Genomic DNA, 14,136 nt, shown 5'->3' with positions numbered 1-14,136 from the left:
TGTTAAGCTTTTATTAAAGATTTTCTTGTTGGCAGAAGCTGAATAATGAAGCGCGTGTTGAGAGAAATTTGCAGTTAATGGATGCAATAAATGTTCAACAAAAACAAAACAGTCCATTATTTGTTGATTTGTTGCAGATGTAGTTTATGGGGACAGTGTTTACATAGATTTCACCATAAAGACTGCAAGTTTGTTGACCCGATGTTTAAATGCATGGAGGCACTGAAGGTCATGTCACTATAGGACACACTGAAGCATGATATATACTATGACCTTCAATAACCTACATTCTCCAGTGGCCACACTGCAAAAACAAGTGGTTCTCTAAAGACACATACATTTAATTATAATAATTGAAATAATAATAATAATGAAAATAAAATAATGATAATAATTTTTTAAAAAAACTTAATTTGTATAGCACCTTTCACACAAGAACTGCAGAAAGAAAGAAATTACATGCACCAAGTGCCTCTGTGCACTCTCAAAACTTCTGGTTTTAAGTTTGATCTATACATGTTTTAGCAGATTAACACCAATTTAAGATGACATGGTTTTGTTTCCTAACTTTAATACAGACTCTCATTCCACTACTTGTCCGTCTTATTGGCAAATATCTCATCCAACAAGCTAAAGTGCTTCAAATTGCTCCAAATATCCACTTTTGAATTATAGTATCTCTTTGACTCTGTTTCTAAGATAACTACAAACAAAAAAGCTATTAAGAGCTCTCAAATAATAAACATTTATATTTGATCAAAGCAAATAAAGTGTATATGTCTTGGTTTAAATCTCGCTCATATACAATTTGTTTTTTGTTTTATGTTGTGTTTTTTTTTTTGTTTTTCTTTTTATGTATTTTAATGTTTTTTAAAGATATGGTACTAAAATGTTATTCAGTGTTAATGTTAAATCAATGTTAATTAATTATATGCCTATACAATGTACTGTATAATTTGAAAAATTGTCTATAAATTAAAGAAACAATTAAAATAAAAATTAAAAAAAAACATGTATGTGCGCTGGCCCGCCGACAGGGGTAATTGACCCTGGGTTCAACCACTGAATAGAATCAAGTAAAACCTACCCAAAATTCCTCTTCTCCACAATCGACCTTTTAACAAACGCAAATTTTAATAGACCCTCCAAGATACCAAGTGACGCCCTTTGTGAGGATTTTGCAGACCACTTCAGAAGTAAAATCAATGACATCAGATCGAGTCTTTTACCGCATCAGATTTTAAGTGTCTACTCACCCGGATCATTGATTTTACCGGAGGAAACACTGGAGAGTTTTGCCCTGGTAGATGCGAGGACACTTGGTCGAGTTTTCTCCCAAGTAGATTATTGTAATGCCCTGCTCTCTGGTCTTCCCAAAAAGAGCATTTCCAATTTACAACTATTGCAGAACTCGGCCGCACGAGTGCTGACGAGGACCAGAGGGCGGGAGCATATTACACCGGTTTTAAAATCGCTTCATTGGCTCCCGGTGCGTTTCAGGATTGATTTTAAGGTTCTTTTACTTGTTTTTAAGTGTCTCAAAGGTCTTGGGCCTTCTTACCTAACTGAGCTGCTTTTACCTTATCAACCCTCGCGGACCCTGAGGTCCTCCGGCACTGGCCTTTTAACCATACCACAAGTTAGCTCTAAAAGAAATGGGGAGGCGGCTTTCAGTTACTATGGCCCCCGTCTGTGGAACAGCCTCCCGGAGAACCTCAGGATCACAGACAGTGTTGAGGTTTTTAAAAAGAGGCTCAAGACCCATCTTTTCAATCAGGCTTTTAACTAACTAACTAACTATTTATTTATTTATTCTCCTTTTTTATTTTATCTTATCCCACTGTTTTAGTCTCCCATTTATTTATCTATCTAATTATTAGCGGTTATAACCTTTAATCTATTTTACTGTGCACTTGTATTCTTTGTCTTATTTTACTGTTTCAGTCCCTTACGTTCTTAGGTTTTATGTTCTTTACCTTATTTTATTGTGTTAGTTTTTAGCTCCAGTGTTTCCTCATCGGGGCCTACCGGACTGGGAGTGGTCTCTGGTCCACCATTGGGGGTGCTGTACCGTGGACTGTTTCGGCCCGGGTGGCTAGAGGGCTCGGCATCTTGGTGCGGGCACTCCTGTCCGCCCGGGTTGGGATGGTCTCTGTGGCGGCGCCCCGGCGGTGCTGGACCGTGACCTCTCTCAGTGAGGTTGGCCCCCAAAGGTAGCTTCTCCCTCGCCTCAGGTCTCAGTGCCTAGCCATGTCTCTTTAGTAACAATTGGTGTGTGTTGGTGTATGTGTGCGTGTGTGTGGGTGGTAAGGGTGGATGTTCGGGTGCCTTTGCGAATATGTGTGGGAATATCTACATGATTGTGTGTGTGTTGTTGCGTACGTCTAGGTGGGGGTGGGAGGGTCAGGCTGTCTGTATTTTTCTTGATTTTCATTGATGTTTTTCATTTCTGTTATTGTTTTTAATCTCTGTGGGGCACTTTGTGTTACTCTTTGTATGAAAAGTGCCATACAAATAAAGATTTGATTGATTGATTGATTGAAGTACAACCATTTATTCACTGACTCATATCACTGTAAATGTGATTAATGCACTTGCATGATGACGCCTTTTTTTCCCATGAAAACACATTTTAACTTGTTATCTGATACCTCAGCACCCCCACACTTACTGTGAAATGGTTCGGTCCATCTGACATCGGGTCAGGGGTCAGAGAAGCACAGAAATCACAAGAGAGGCAAGCTGTAGCTTAAATAGGCAAAAAAAAAATGCATCACCCAAAATCAGGACCCCCAAAAGTAAAGCCGGGATGCGGAGATGACAAGAAAATGAAAGAAGAAGACAGAAAAAGGCCAAATGTCTGAAGAAAAAGTGTGAAGAAGCAGCAGGTGTGGCCGGCGGAGGAGTTACTGATGTTATAAATAAAACCCGCTGTAGCAGGCTCGGCATTAAAGTTAGCCAGAATATACAGATATCAGATTAAAGTAGGTGACATAAGGCGTCCATAGGTACCAAACATGTCATGCTGTCATGTCGGGATGGGGGGATAGTAACGCTCCAAAGTTAAGCTAATTTTTGGCGAGGGCGAGAGCAGCGTTAGGGACTGTTCATTATTTATGAGTGTGGTGCAAAACAGGTGAGGTGCTTCAAATATTTTTTAAGCAACATGGAGGGGGTTATGTGTTTTGATTTGCCCTGGGAGCGGGGGGTCAGTCAGTTGTGTTTTAAGGTATGTTTTCTTTAAAAACTGTAACGTGGTTATTAATGGTAAAGGCGGGGTCACGCATCATTTTTCTAAAACTTTTACTAAATGTTCTAAAAAAAAAAAAATTGTTATATAATTACTACCACCCCTCCCCAGTGTTTCCATCAAAAGATTTCAGTATAATAATAATGATAATAATAATAATACATTGTGTTTATATAGCACTTTTTTTTTTCGGTGAAGGTTGGACCTGAGCGTAGCTGCGGTTTACTCTGGTTGAAATCAGGGAAAGTGGAGTAAGTTTAGATGTGAGACAACAGATACAGATATTCATCACCCCCAGCACTTAGTTTTTACTGTGAGGATTTAGTGTTTTTGATTATTTTATTATATTTTATTAGAGGCATCTTTTTGGGGTCCGTGCACCAGCTGTGATTACTGTTACCCTACAGCAGCATCTGTTCAGTGATGTTGTATCTTCCTTCTTAGAATGTACTAATTTTAATATAATGAAATATAGTTGTTAATTAAATCTAAATAATAATAATATAGATTTTTTAAACATTTTTTATATTTATTTTTATTTTTAAAAACTATTTATAATACTAAATATTATATAGTATATAATTAAATATAATAATTTACAAATTTCTGTACTAATTTCACATATTGAGAAAATATAGATAGTATGTCCCTGTTTTACCATCAAATATCAGTGGTCAGTTTTTGATCTGTGAAAAGCTTCAGTGTTTGTGTTTCCACCTGAGGTCTTTCTGAGCTCTCATCACAGAAAAGCTTGTACTTTGACCAATTTACCTTGAGGGAACCTTTCGTGAAAGACAAATCTGAGTCACTGTTTGTCCATCAAGAGTGAATCATACAAGTTTGTCTGTCTCTGATTGGATGAAGGACATGGTCCCCTACATAGCTGAAGGACATAAAGCCCCCCCTCCCCAGCAGTGCAAAGAACAACATTAGTAGTCTGTGGGATTCTCTCGGGTAAAACATTTTGAAAATCACAGTGAGAGCAGTGCAGCAGCAGCACGTGGGAGTCTGAAAGGGACCACAAAGAAGAATTGTCTCTAGAGCTGAATTGAGACTGGATACAGGAAAACTCAGAATTAAACTTACATAGAGCAAATTGCAAACAATTGAAAAGCGTTAAAAAACAACTCACAGAGAGGAGGTATCCACGCGCACAATGACTCACGATGTTTTCTCACCTCTGCTGCTGCTCCTATCTGTGTTTTGGACGTCCCACGGCTGTCTGCAGGACACCGCTTCAGCCTACAGATTCACCGGAGCTGTGTGTCGCCTCACCTACCCCGCGGCCGCTGTGTGTGAGTGGAATTTTGACCCTTTTGTGGTATTTACACTTCGAAGACTTGCATCATTCATGTATTTAATCAGTTTACCCATGAATCCTTTGCTGCCCAGTGAATGAAAAAACCACTAAAGTGATTGAGGCGGCGTTCCAGCACGCCAGGTACCCAAGTGTGAAGGGAGAGAAATCCCTGCTCATTATCGGCACAGTCAGATATGGCCTGGACAAGTAAGTGGACACGCACAACCTCACACAGATGGACACACAAAATGGCAAAACATTGTGTAATTTTTCTCCATTGACTCACCCAGTTTGGAGATTCACAACCTGTCGATTGGTCGGAGTACATTTGAACTGCACCCAGGTAAAGGTATTGCCTTGGAAATAAGCAACGTGTCGGCAGTCTTCAGAGGGAACATCCAGTACGGATACGGCAGCTGGCTGTGAGTCTGAGGCTCTTTTTACACAGGGATGTCTGTCCTGTCTTTATTCCTTCTTTGCATTTTTACACACAACCAAACGATAGCGGCATCATCCCGCTCAAGTGTGCAATTATACACTCCTCCCCACAGTCAAAAGAGCAGTGATGCACGATAATGATTTTCGTATCGCATTTTGGTAAGAGACAGTCATTTTCAAAAGCAGAATTAATTTCATTTTTGTATTTTGTGTTTTTCCCCCTCTTATCTTCTAATGTCAACTTGAATTGTACAAAAATAATGGCAAAATAATATTATGTTTGAGTTATAATGGAACTATAGAGTGGAAGATTCCCCAAAATGTCAGGAAGCAGCACGGCTACAGAACAGTCCCTAAGTAACGGCTCTGTTGCGATCTCTGCAGATTTACATGTTGTTCCGCTTGTTGTTGGAAGGAATCAAACATCAGATATCAGTTTATTCTTTCAGCATAACCGAGCTGGAAACTCACTACACCTGAACTCAAACCGCATCCAGCGAGTCCTCTCATCATGTCCTCTCATCATGTCCTCTCATCATGTCCCCGTCACACACACGGAGCAGAAGGAGGGAGGGGGGAGACGGCGGCTGCTTACACCGGTGTTCAGCGGTTACTGTGAGCAGCGAGCGTGCTAATAAATGACAGTATCTGGACCGGGTCGAGACGTTTTGGTGTCCTAGAAGAGATTGGAATCACCTGTTGGACAATGAGAGCGGAGCAGACATTCGGAGACACCGGTGGAGACACCGGTGGAGACACCGGTGGACAATGAAACCGGAGCCAACAATCAGAGAGAAAAAGAGCGGAGTGGACACCGGAGGAGACACGGGCAGAGCGGACACGGGTGGATCGGACACCGGTGGATCAGACACCGGTGGACAATGAGAGGATCAGTCAGCATCAGTAACTCATCCCCGACTTTCTCTTTCAGTCCGCTGCGCCGTCAGGTCTCACAGTGCAGTAGTAGTCCTCTCCTCCCGTCACCCTTGGACCTTAGATCGTCTTATTCGTCTGTTTTTGGACGTGGAAATGTTGTTTTATTGCATAACTTTTGATTTAATTTGATTTATTTACATTTCGCTCAAAAATATCGCTTAATTTTTATTTTGGCCAGTAATCTTTTCTTTTTTTTTGAGCGCACCCATGGTCACGTCTTTCCAGGTTTATATTTTACACAGACCTCATTTTGGTGCTTTCCTAACTCATAGGTGAGATAACGCTGTTCCCCTTTCTGTAATTGAACATTATAAACAGAATATCAAGGCGGCATATTCCTGCCTCGAACACACTGTAAAACCAGCACATGTTAAGGGGCTGTTCGCTGGCATTGAAATAATTTTTGGGGGGAGAGAGACGCTTCCCTGCCTTTGTGAGGACATAGTTTACATTGGCCTCAAAGGCCTCTAAGTTTAAATGTTGTTTTAGTTCATTATTCTCCCATAGTTTGTCACTGGGTAGATTTTGACAGGTTTGTTTTGGTAGAGTCAACACTGAAGTGAAGATAAGTGTTGAAAGTGTAAGTCAACAGTTGGGGGTTATTACAGGAGACCTGAGGGCCGTCCCACCAAGAAAGATCAATGGGTTCAAAGCCAGAGTTTTCCATACGCTATTTTAATGTTCCCCTTTGGAGGTGCAACACCTTTGCAAGACAGTTCAAAAGGTTCTGAGAAAGCGTTTGAGTGAGGGGAAAGCTGGTGTTTAAAGTGTTAGGAAATCACATTAATCACATTAAATGTCTGTGAAACAATGAGAGCAATACAGTAATTCTTCTCTGTGGATTTCCTGTTAAATTTGAGTTTCTGCTCTTTAAGCCACTGTGGCATCACTCACCTCCTACAGCGAACATTTTCCCAGTCAATTGATTTGTATTCATTTGTATTTTTTTTCCATCTAGTGTCAACGTTGCACACTCAGTCGAGTTTGAAATTGAATCTCAGATTGATCTTGGAATCAACCCCAAACTATGTAAGTACCTTCTTTTGTATTTGTACACGGGGACTGAGGCTTGATAAGAAAAACTGCAGTACAAACAGTGCTTGGATAGTATCTGGTTTTTGCTAATGTGAGTTCATACTTTTTTGTGCATGCACACCAGTATCTGATATTCAACACAGGTGCAACAGAGCCAAAGGTAAACAGTGGCAACGTGCATTGAAATGGATTCACTAGGATTTACTCACTATTTCAGAAAATGTAAATCAAATTGATGAGTACTAACATGAACGTCATTCAGATTATTTTAAAAACAACCCAGTTGGCTTAAATTACGCTGAAGATTTGACATTGTTTCATTCATTTGCATTATCTCTGCACTCAGTGAGAACAGGTGACTTAATTTGTCTTCTGGTATTTCTGTCTCCTCTGTCAGACTGCGGAAAAGGGAAGGTGGCTGCAGACACATCAGACTGTTACCTGAATTTTCACAAGCTGCGTCTGCACCTGCAGGGCGACAAAGAGTGAGTCACAAAAATAAACCCTGATGGGCTGTCCAACAGCAGAACAGAGGAAGACATTTCTTTACATAACTGATGTGCGACTGTGTTTGCTGTTGTTGTTCAGACCAAACTGGCTGAAGAAGCTCTTCACCGACTTCATCACCTTCACTGTAAAACTGGTCGTAAAGGGACAGGTGAGGACGAGGGACACGCAACTTTCACTCATCAGTTTTCAGCCTGGCAGTGAGAGTAAATTTTAACTACATCACAACAAACTGACCATTATCTTGTTCACTTCTTCTCATAGTCAAAGGTAATAAATACTGTGGTAATAATGAGTCTGTTTTCCAATGCAGATTTGTAAGGAGATCAACAAGCTGGCAAATATTCTGTCTGACTTCATTCAAGACACAGCAGGTGTGTTTGTGTGTGTGTGTGTGTGTGTGTGTGTGTGTGTGTGTGTGTGTGTGTGTGTGTTTTTATGTGTGTTTTTGTGTGTGTTTGAGAGAGAGGGGGACCAGTGCTCCGTGTGTCTATATATTTGACCAAGAATTGAATGTGAATCCATTAATTAAGTTGATCTGATATTTACACCTGTTTTTTTTATATGTAATGTGTCTAAACATGTGTGTGTGTGTGTGTGTGTGTTCACAGAGCAGTTCCTCAGTGATGGAGACATCAGTATGAACATTGGTGTAACTGCTGCTCCCGTCATCACTGCTAACTACATAGAATCATACCACAAGGTAAATAATACCTGCATGTACAACCAAACACACACAAACAAAACTTCTGTGAATGATGGTTTTACATGATTGTTTTACTTTGCCAAAAAAAAATGGTTTAAATGGTTAGAAAGAGAAAATGTCATCTTTGTCGAACATTGGTAATTACAGGGTAGTTCAGGGATACGCAACCTGCTTTTCTTAGGGGCCACTTTTGCAAAATGACTGGAGGCCAGGGACCAGTCGCAGCAGCCCCAAACAAGTTTCTGTGATTTAAGGACATTTAAAGGATTTTAGGACATTTATAGGATTTGGGGGGGGGCACTTTTGTTATGTGAAAGGAGACCAGGGGCCAGTCACAGAAGTCCCATGCATGTTTCTAGGAATTTTTTATGATTTTAGTACATTTCTAGGATTTTCTGACCTTTCTAGGTTTTTAAGATGTATCTCTGATGTTACGACACTTATAGGATATTAGGACATTTCAAGGATTTCAGGACATCACTGGCTTAGCTAGACCCTCTGTCAGGGTTGCGGGGATCCTCCACTGGCACCTTTTTTGATAAACAAGCTTTATTCTGATCTATTTCATGCACTGTGGCTCCTTATGTATACTAAAAGTACAAAAGCAGTTCCCAATGTGAATAACTTTACATTAAAATTATGAATCACAAAATGGTTGGGGGACCAACAGGCACCTTACCAGGGTCAGATTTGATCCGCGGGCCATAAGTGAGTATCACTGTAGGGTTACTGGGTTACTTTGCTGTAGTACATCATATGCAATAGCGTCCCAGCTGCCTGCTCAATAATTGTTGCACACTTTATTTTGAGTGGATATTAGTGTTCGGAGTTTCACAGTTCACACTGAAGCGTTTGCGTCGATAAGAATCTCTTTGGTTTGGGAATAAAAGCTCATATTACTTTCTCTCAGTTCATCCCTCAACTTTTCTTTTTCTATAAATCTTCCAGGGTCTGACCAACTACAACAACACTTCTGCTGTCATCACTGACTCTGTTTTTCACCCCAGTCAGCTGACTGAACACAGGATGCTCTATTTTTGGATCTCAGGTCAGTCGACATTGAATTGTCTTTAAAAAAATTGGAAGTTCAGGTACAAAAAAAAGAAAAGATACATGGAATTTAATTTAGTTTTTGCTGTTATGGCCGGTAAAACATTTAAAGTATTCTGTGGGCATATTAAAGCAAAACCATGAAACATAAAGCATGAATTATTTCATAAATGCATACCTTGACACTTCTCCTGTATGATTGCTAAGAAGCGACAGCCAAGCAGTTATCTAAATTCTCTCTCTGTGATAAAGAGATTCATTTGTACTTCAGCTCTTGTGTCGTATAGCTTCACTTTGTGTTTAACCCCAGACCAGGTCTTAAACCCTATGATTACTGCTGGCCACCAAGATGGTCGTTTCCAACTCAACGTGTCTGGAGCAGAGCTCGCTGTAAGTACGTCTCTCTCAGATATGTCGGGGTGCATTTTACATCACACACACACACACACAGACATGGTATCTTGTTTTGAACTGATTGATTAGAAATCTGGTCACAGATGTTCAAATTTGAATTGTTTCTGTTTAATATCTGGTTGAATTTTGCATTATAGTGTTTGATGTGATTTCAGGAACTTTTCAACACCGATCTCTCCGCTGCCATGCCTGAATTTATTAGAAAGGTAACGTCTTCGTCCCCGCACACTTCCACATACAAGCACATGCATGTTTGTGCAGTGAAACCCGTTGTTTTGTGTCTGTGTGTGTTCAGTGTTTGCTGGAATCAGATTCTCCAGAGCTGAGAGTCTGGAGTTCATCTGTTCCCCGCCTCAACACCTCCACCCGGGGCACCACCGTCTGGGCGAGGGCCTCCGGGCAGCTCCACTGCGGGAGTCAAGGCACACCAACACTCTTCTTTCAAACGGTATTTTGACACTTTTTTTGTGACAGAATATTTTCAGACATCTAGTTGAAAGTTTAGGAAACAGATATTGTGATGAGCGTTGACTTGTTTTGATGCATCCCGCAACATCAAATTCTAGACATTAGTTTCTTATGTTATGTTCAGGCACCTATCACAAGCATTTAAACCTTTGAAAACCTAAACAAATGGGTTTGATTTCTTTTGAAGACATAAGTAAAAACGCATCAAGCAACCTGGCAAAAATATCTCCTAAAAATTGCAAGAAATAAGGAAAAAGCTGAAAAAAGAAAGGAAAAAAACAGAGAGAAAAATCTTGGTATTTTATTTATAATTATATATATTAATTACATTTACATTTTTTTGCACTTTTTAATTTTTTTATGAATTACAGAAAAAAAGACAGAGAAACTTGAAAAACATTTAGAAAATTATTATTATTAATTATTTAATTATAGATTTAAGGTTAATGACATTTACATTTTTTAACTTCTTTCAAGCCATTTCTTTTTTTTTTTCGACCAATTTTCTTCTCATTTTTGTATTAATTCCAGGTAATTTTCCTTTTACTAATTCGTGGTAATTCTAATTTTGGTTAATTTCATTTGAAGTTCATTGCCTTACATGTTATTTGATTTGAGATCAATTTGCTCAGGTTTCAAGAGGTGAACTTAAAAAAAAAAAAAAAAAAATTTATACAGCCCATGTCCCAGTGTAAAGGTCATGTGAGTTCCTGTGAGGGCAGAGTCTGTTGCGATTATTTCGGTGTTTCTCTGTTTGTTTTTGATATCTAGGATGTGTCCATTGACGTCACAGCGTCCTACGCTGACAAGAAACTCTTCCTGCAGGGTAACCGGTCAGAGTACGTACTTTTTCTTGTTGATTTATAAAGGACCTTACTGAGTTTTGAGCGACCTGCCTGCACAGTTCAGGCTGCAACATTTGCACAATTATTTTCAAGTCCATCTGAAATAAATACATCACAGGCTACATACAACAAAAGGAGACTAAATATAGTTTTTGGTTTCATGACAGCACTGTCTCATCTTGGCATTAATCAGTCAGACAGCTGTTGGTTCTGCATTAACCAACTATTCTTATCCAAAGTCGTCACGTTGCCACCTTGCAGTGGACTTCTGTGTCTAAATATTACACTCTAGGTATCCTTCTGCGTCTGCTGATGATGTCCCTGGATAACACCTCCGTGATGTCAACACAAGCACATGGTGGGATTACGCTACACGAGGTTATGTTTAGACAACAAAAGCACACGGCGACCAACTCCAGGATGTCGACAAAAGCACATGCTGGTATAGATGGGCAGGTTTAGGCAACAAGGGCACGGAGGGTTAGGTGTAGAAGAAAACATCATTCAGACTGGAAGAAAGTCTGGAGTTTGATCCACCCACCTTCTTGCCTCTAATATTATGTCGTTACCAGCAGCGTTCTAACCTGACGCCATTAAGCAGCGTATCATGCAGACGCAATAGGTTTTGTTTGGTCGTGTTCTCAGCTGACGCAGACCGTCTGTGCATCATGCTGCTGCAGAAGATGCCATCTGGACATCCAGCAACACGACAAGTCGTGTTCTGAGTTCACGCCAGCCAAACAAGTATTACGCTGCTGCGGCAGGTGCCAGCCAGCTGTCCGGTGGCATTTAATAACGCCGGGAACTGTTCTGTCTGGCCACGCCCTCAACGGCATATTGTGGATACAAAAGGTTTGGCGCCGAAAGCTCTGCAAAAACGACAGTATTTGACAACCTGGGTTGAGACAAGGCTACATAAATTATCTGGTCTGAAGCAGTTTTTTAAATCCACCACTACATCAAGTCCAAGTCTTACGCCATGTCCCGTGCATGTTGTGTGATGGTGATCCTCTTTTCCTCACCAGAGTCTCTGTGTTACAAGCTGAGCTGCTCATACAAAATCAAAGGGTAAGATTTTCATTTGAGCTCACTGGGTTGGGGTCAGTTTTGTAAAAAGTAACTTTTTGTCATGATTATTGAGAGTGTCCCAGTATCCTGACAGGATATTTGAAACAGATGATGTGTAAAACAAAATCAGTGCTCCTAAAGACATCTGAAAGAATCCCCTGCACCAGTTTCTTCAAAATAAAAGCATTACCCCAGAATGGTTACACACAACATTTGGCACAAGAGCTGCACAAATTGAACCGTGACTGTTGCCTCAACAGTAAAATATGATGCATTTTTTAATATATGTTTGTTTTTCTAATAGTAGCTAGAAAACACAAAGGTTTAATGAAAGAACACAAAAAGATTTTCCCCTCCCATTTTTATTATTTTCATCCATGTTGCTTGTTAAAATGTTGCTGTTGTTTTAAAGTTGGATTGGATTCGTTCACTCATTTTTCTCTCTGCAGCTGTCAGATGATGTACAGTCGGAGTTTGTAAGAGAAGCTGTGGAGAAGATCGGCGTTCCTAAAGTCCTGTCTGGTAAGGGACAAAAAACGGTATAAGACCTGACTGAAACTGTTTTGGGGTCAGTGGAAATCCACGGCTCAGCTCTAAAACCTCTCAATGAGTTTTGGACTCCGTGTATAAATCCGCGTAACTCATCTTGCTTTGCTTTGGGGGCCACTTTTACAAAATGACTGGAGGCCAGGGGCCAGTCACAGCAGCCCCATACATGTTTTTAGGATTTCAGGACATAGGATTTTAGGCTGTTTCTCAGATTCTAAGACCTTTTTCCAAATTTTAGGTGGTTTTTCAGATTTGGGGATATTTATAGAATTTCAGGACATTTCTAGGAATTTAGGACATTTCTAGGATTTTAGGACATTTACAGGATTTCAGGACATTAGAGGCTTAGCTTGGACCTCTGTCAGAGGCACTTTTTTGGATAAACAAGCTCTATTTTGATGCTGTTTTGTGCCCTCTGGTTTAGTATCCTCTTATGGATACTAAAAGTACAAAAACATTCCCCAGTATAAATCAGTTTATTTTTATTGTGATTAAGAAAATGGTTGAGGGGCACCAGGCACCCTATCGAGGGCAAGATTTGGCCTGCGGGCCATACATTTAGTATTACTGCTGTAATGTTTGCATGTATTTGCATTATGATTCATTTAAGTCCAGTTGTGTTTTTCTGTAATCGTCTTTTTCAGTTCTGGAGGTCGAGCTCACCAGGCTGCTCAACAAACAGGGAGTTCACTTATTTGACATCTTGAACCCTGAGGTGCTTCCTCGGGATGTGAGTGTTCACTTGACTTTTTTTTCATATTATTAGGCGTTCCTATTTGTGTTTTACTTCTTACTCACATCTTCTTACATCCCTCTTTGTGCTGTAGGGTTACGTCTTGATTCAGATGGATTTCGGTTTCCCTCATCACCTCCTGGTTGAGTTCCTCAGGAAGACAATGCAGGAAATGGGCAACAATTCAGACCTGTGAGCCAGATTTCATGTTAGTGGCTTGCATGACATTGCAAATATATAAAATTTACCTTTCACAGTGATAATCATCACGTTTTTATAGCCACAGAAAACATGCTCTGTTGCATTGTAGTCGCATATTTTGATTTTGACCATTTTTATGTATTTTAACCATCATGTTTAGTTATAAGAACTTGCTGGGCTCTTTTTGTAAACAAGCTTGTTCTCATTTCCACTGATGACTCACTGTGATGAGTGCATGGCACCAAATTTAGAATCGGATAAAACATGCAAGTGTTCATTTTTAAATGTGTAAAATGTGTAAATCACTCACTTTATTTTTTTGGTTATGTAAAGATAGAGACTAAGCATTTTTTTATATATATCAACAGATATGTATATTTATCCTTTGTTCTTTGTGGGGTTTGGGGGTGACTAAGGAAGGTTTTTCTTTATATTATAAATGATAATAATTTCAGTTTTGTAAATGCAAAATTTGTTAAAGTACAAATGATTCCGTTGACATCAGTTGTATCAATCTCACTTTAAATCATTGACAAACAAAAAGCACAGAAAGGCACAGAAATGCTCATTTAAATGAAAATAAAATTAGTGACTATCTACCCAAATATTCACTGATTTCCTTATTTAATCAAGAAG

The 14,136-nt window shown here is 39.7% G+C and overlaps 1 protein-coding gene across 1 annotated transcript; it reads left to right on the top strand.

The window, feature by feature from the left end:
• The first annotated feature begins 4,182 nt into the window (after window positions 1-4,182).
• cetp (cholesteryl ester transfer protein, plasma) lies at window positions 4,183-14,105 on the top strand. The gene is made up of 17 exons (XM_088079666.1): window positions 4,183-4,545; window positions 4,643-4,757; window positions 4,841-4,972; window positions 6,883-6,953; window positions 7,357-7,444; window positions 7,548-7,617; window positions 7,780-7,840; window positions 8,078-8,169; window positions 9,121-9,220; window positions 9,533-9,612; window positions 9,792-9,842; window positions 9,932-10,084; window positions 10,876-10,943; window positions 11,975-12,017; window positions 12,467-12,539; window positions 13,211-13,296; window positions 13,394-14,105. Exons 1-17 carry the CDS (start codon window positions 4,407-4,409, stop codon window positions 13,493-13,495), a joined length of 1,524 nt encoding a protein of 507 aa, XP_087935792.1. The 5' UTR covers window positions 4,183-4,406; the 3' UTR covers window positions 13,496-14,105.
• The last annotated feature ends 31 nt before the right edge of the window (window positions 14,106-14,136 follow it).

The sequence above is a fragment of the Plectropomus leopardus genome, chromosome 7, assembly GCF_026936395.1.
Source record: "Plectropomus leopardus strain MGB_pleo_1.0 chromosome 7, ASM2693639v1, whole genome shotgun sequence".
NCBI lineage: Eukaryota > Metazoa > Chordata > Actinopteri > Perciformes > Serranidae > Plectropomus > Plectropomus leopardus.
This window is presented reverse-complemented; position numbering and strand designations above follow the sequence as displayed.

Excerpts from the sequence above, each read along its gene's own strand:
- cetp (XM_088079666.1), top strand. The coding sequence starts at position 4,407 with ATGACTCACGATGTTTTCTCACCTCTGCTGCTGCTCCTATCTGTGTTT. Across the intron at positions 12,018-12,466 it reads TGCTCATACAAAATCAAAGG|CTGTCAGATGATGTACAGTC; the intron begins GTAAGATTTTCA and ends TTCTCTCTGCAG. Across the intron at positions 13,297-13,393 it reads CTGAGGTGCTTCCTCGGGAT|GGTTACGTCTTGATTCAGAT; the intron begins GTGAGTGTTCAC and ends TTTGTGCTGTAG.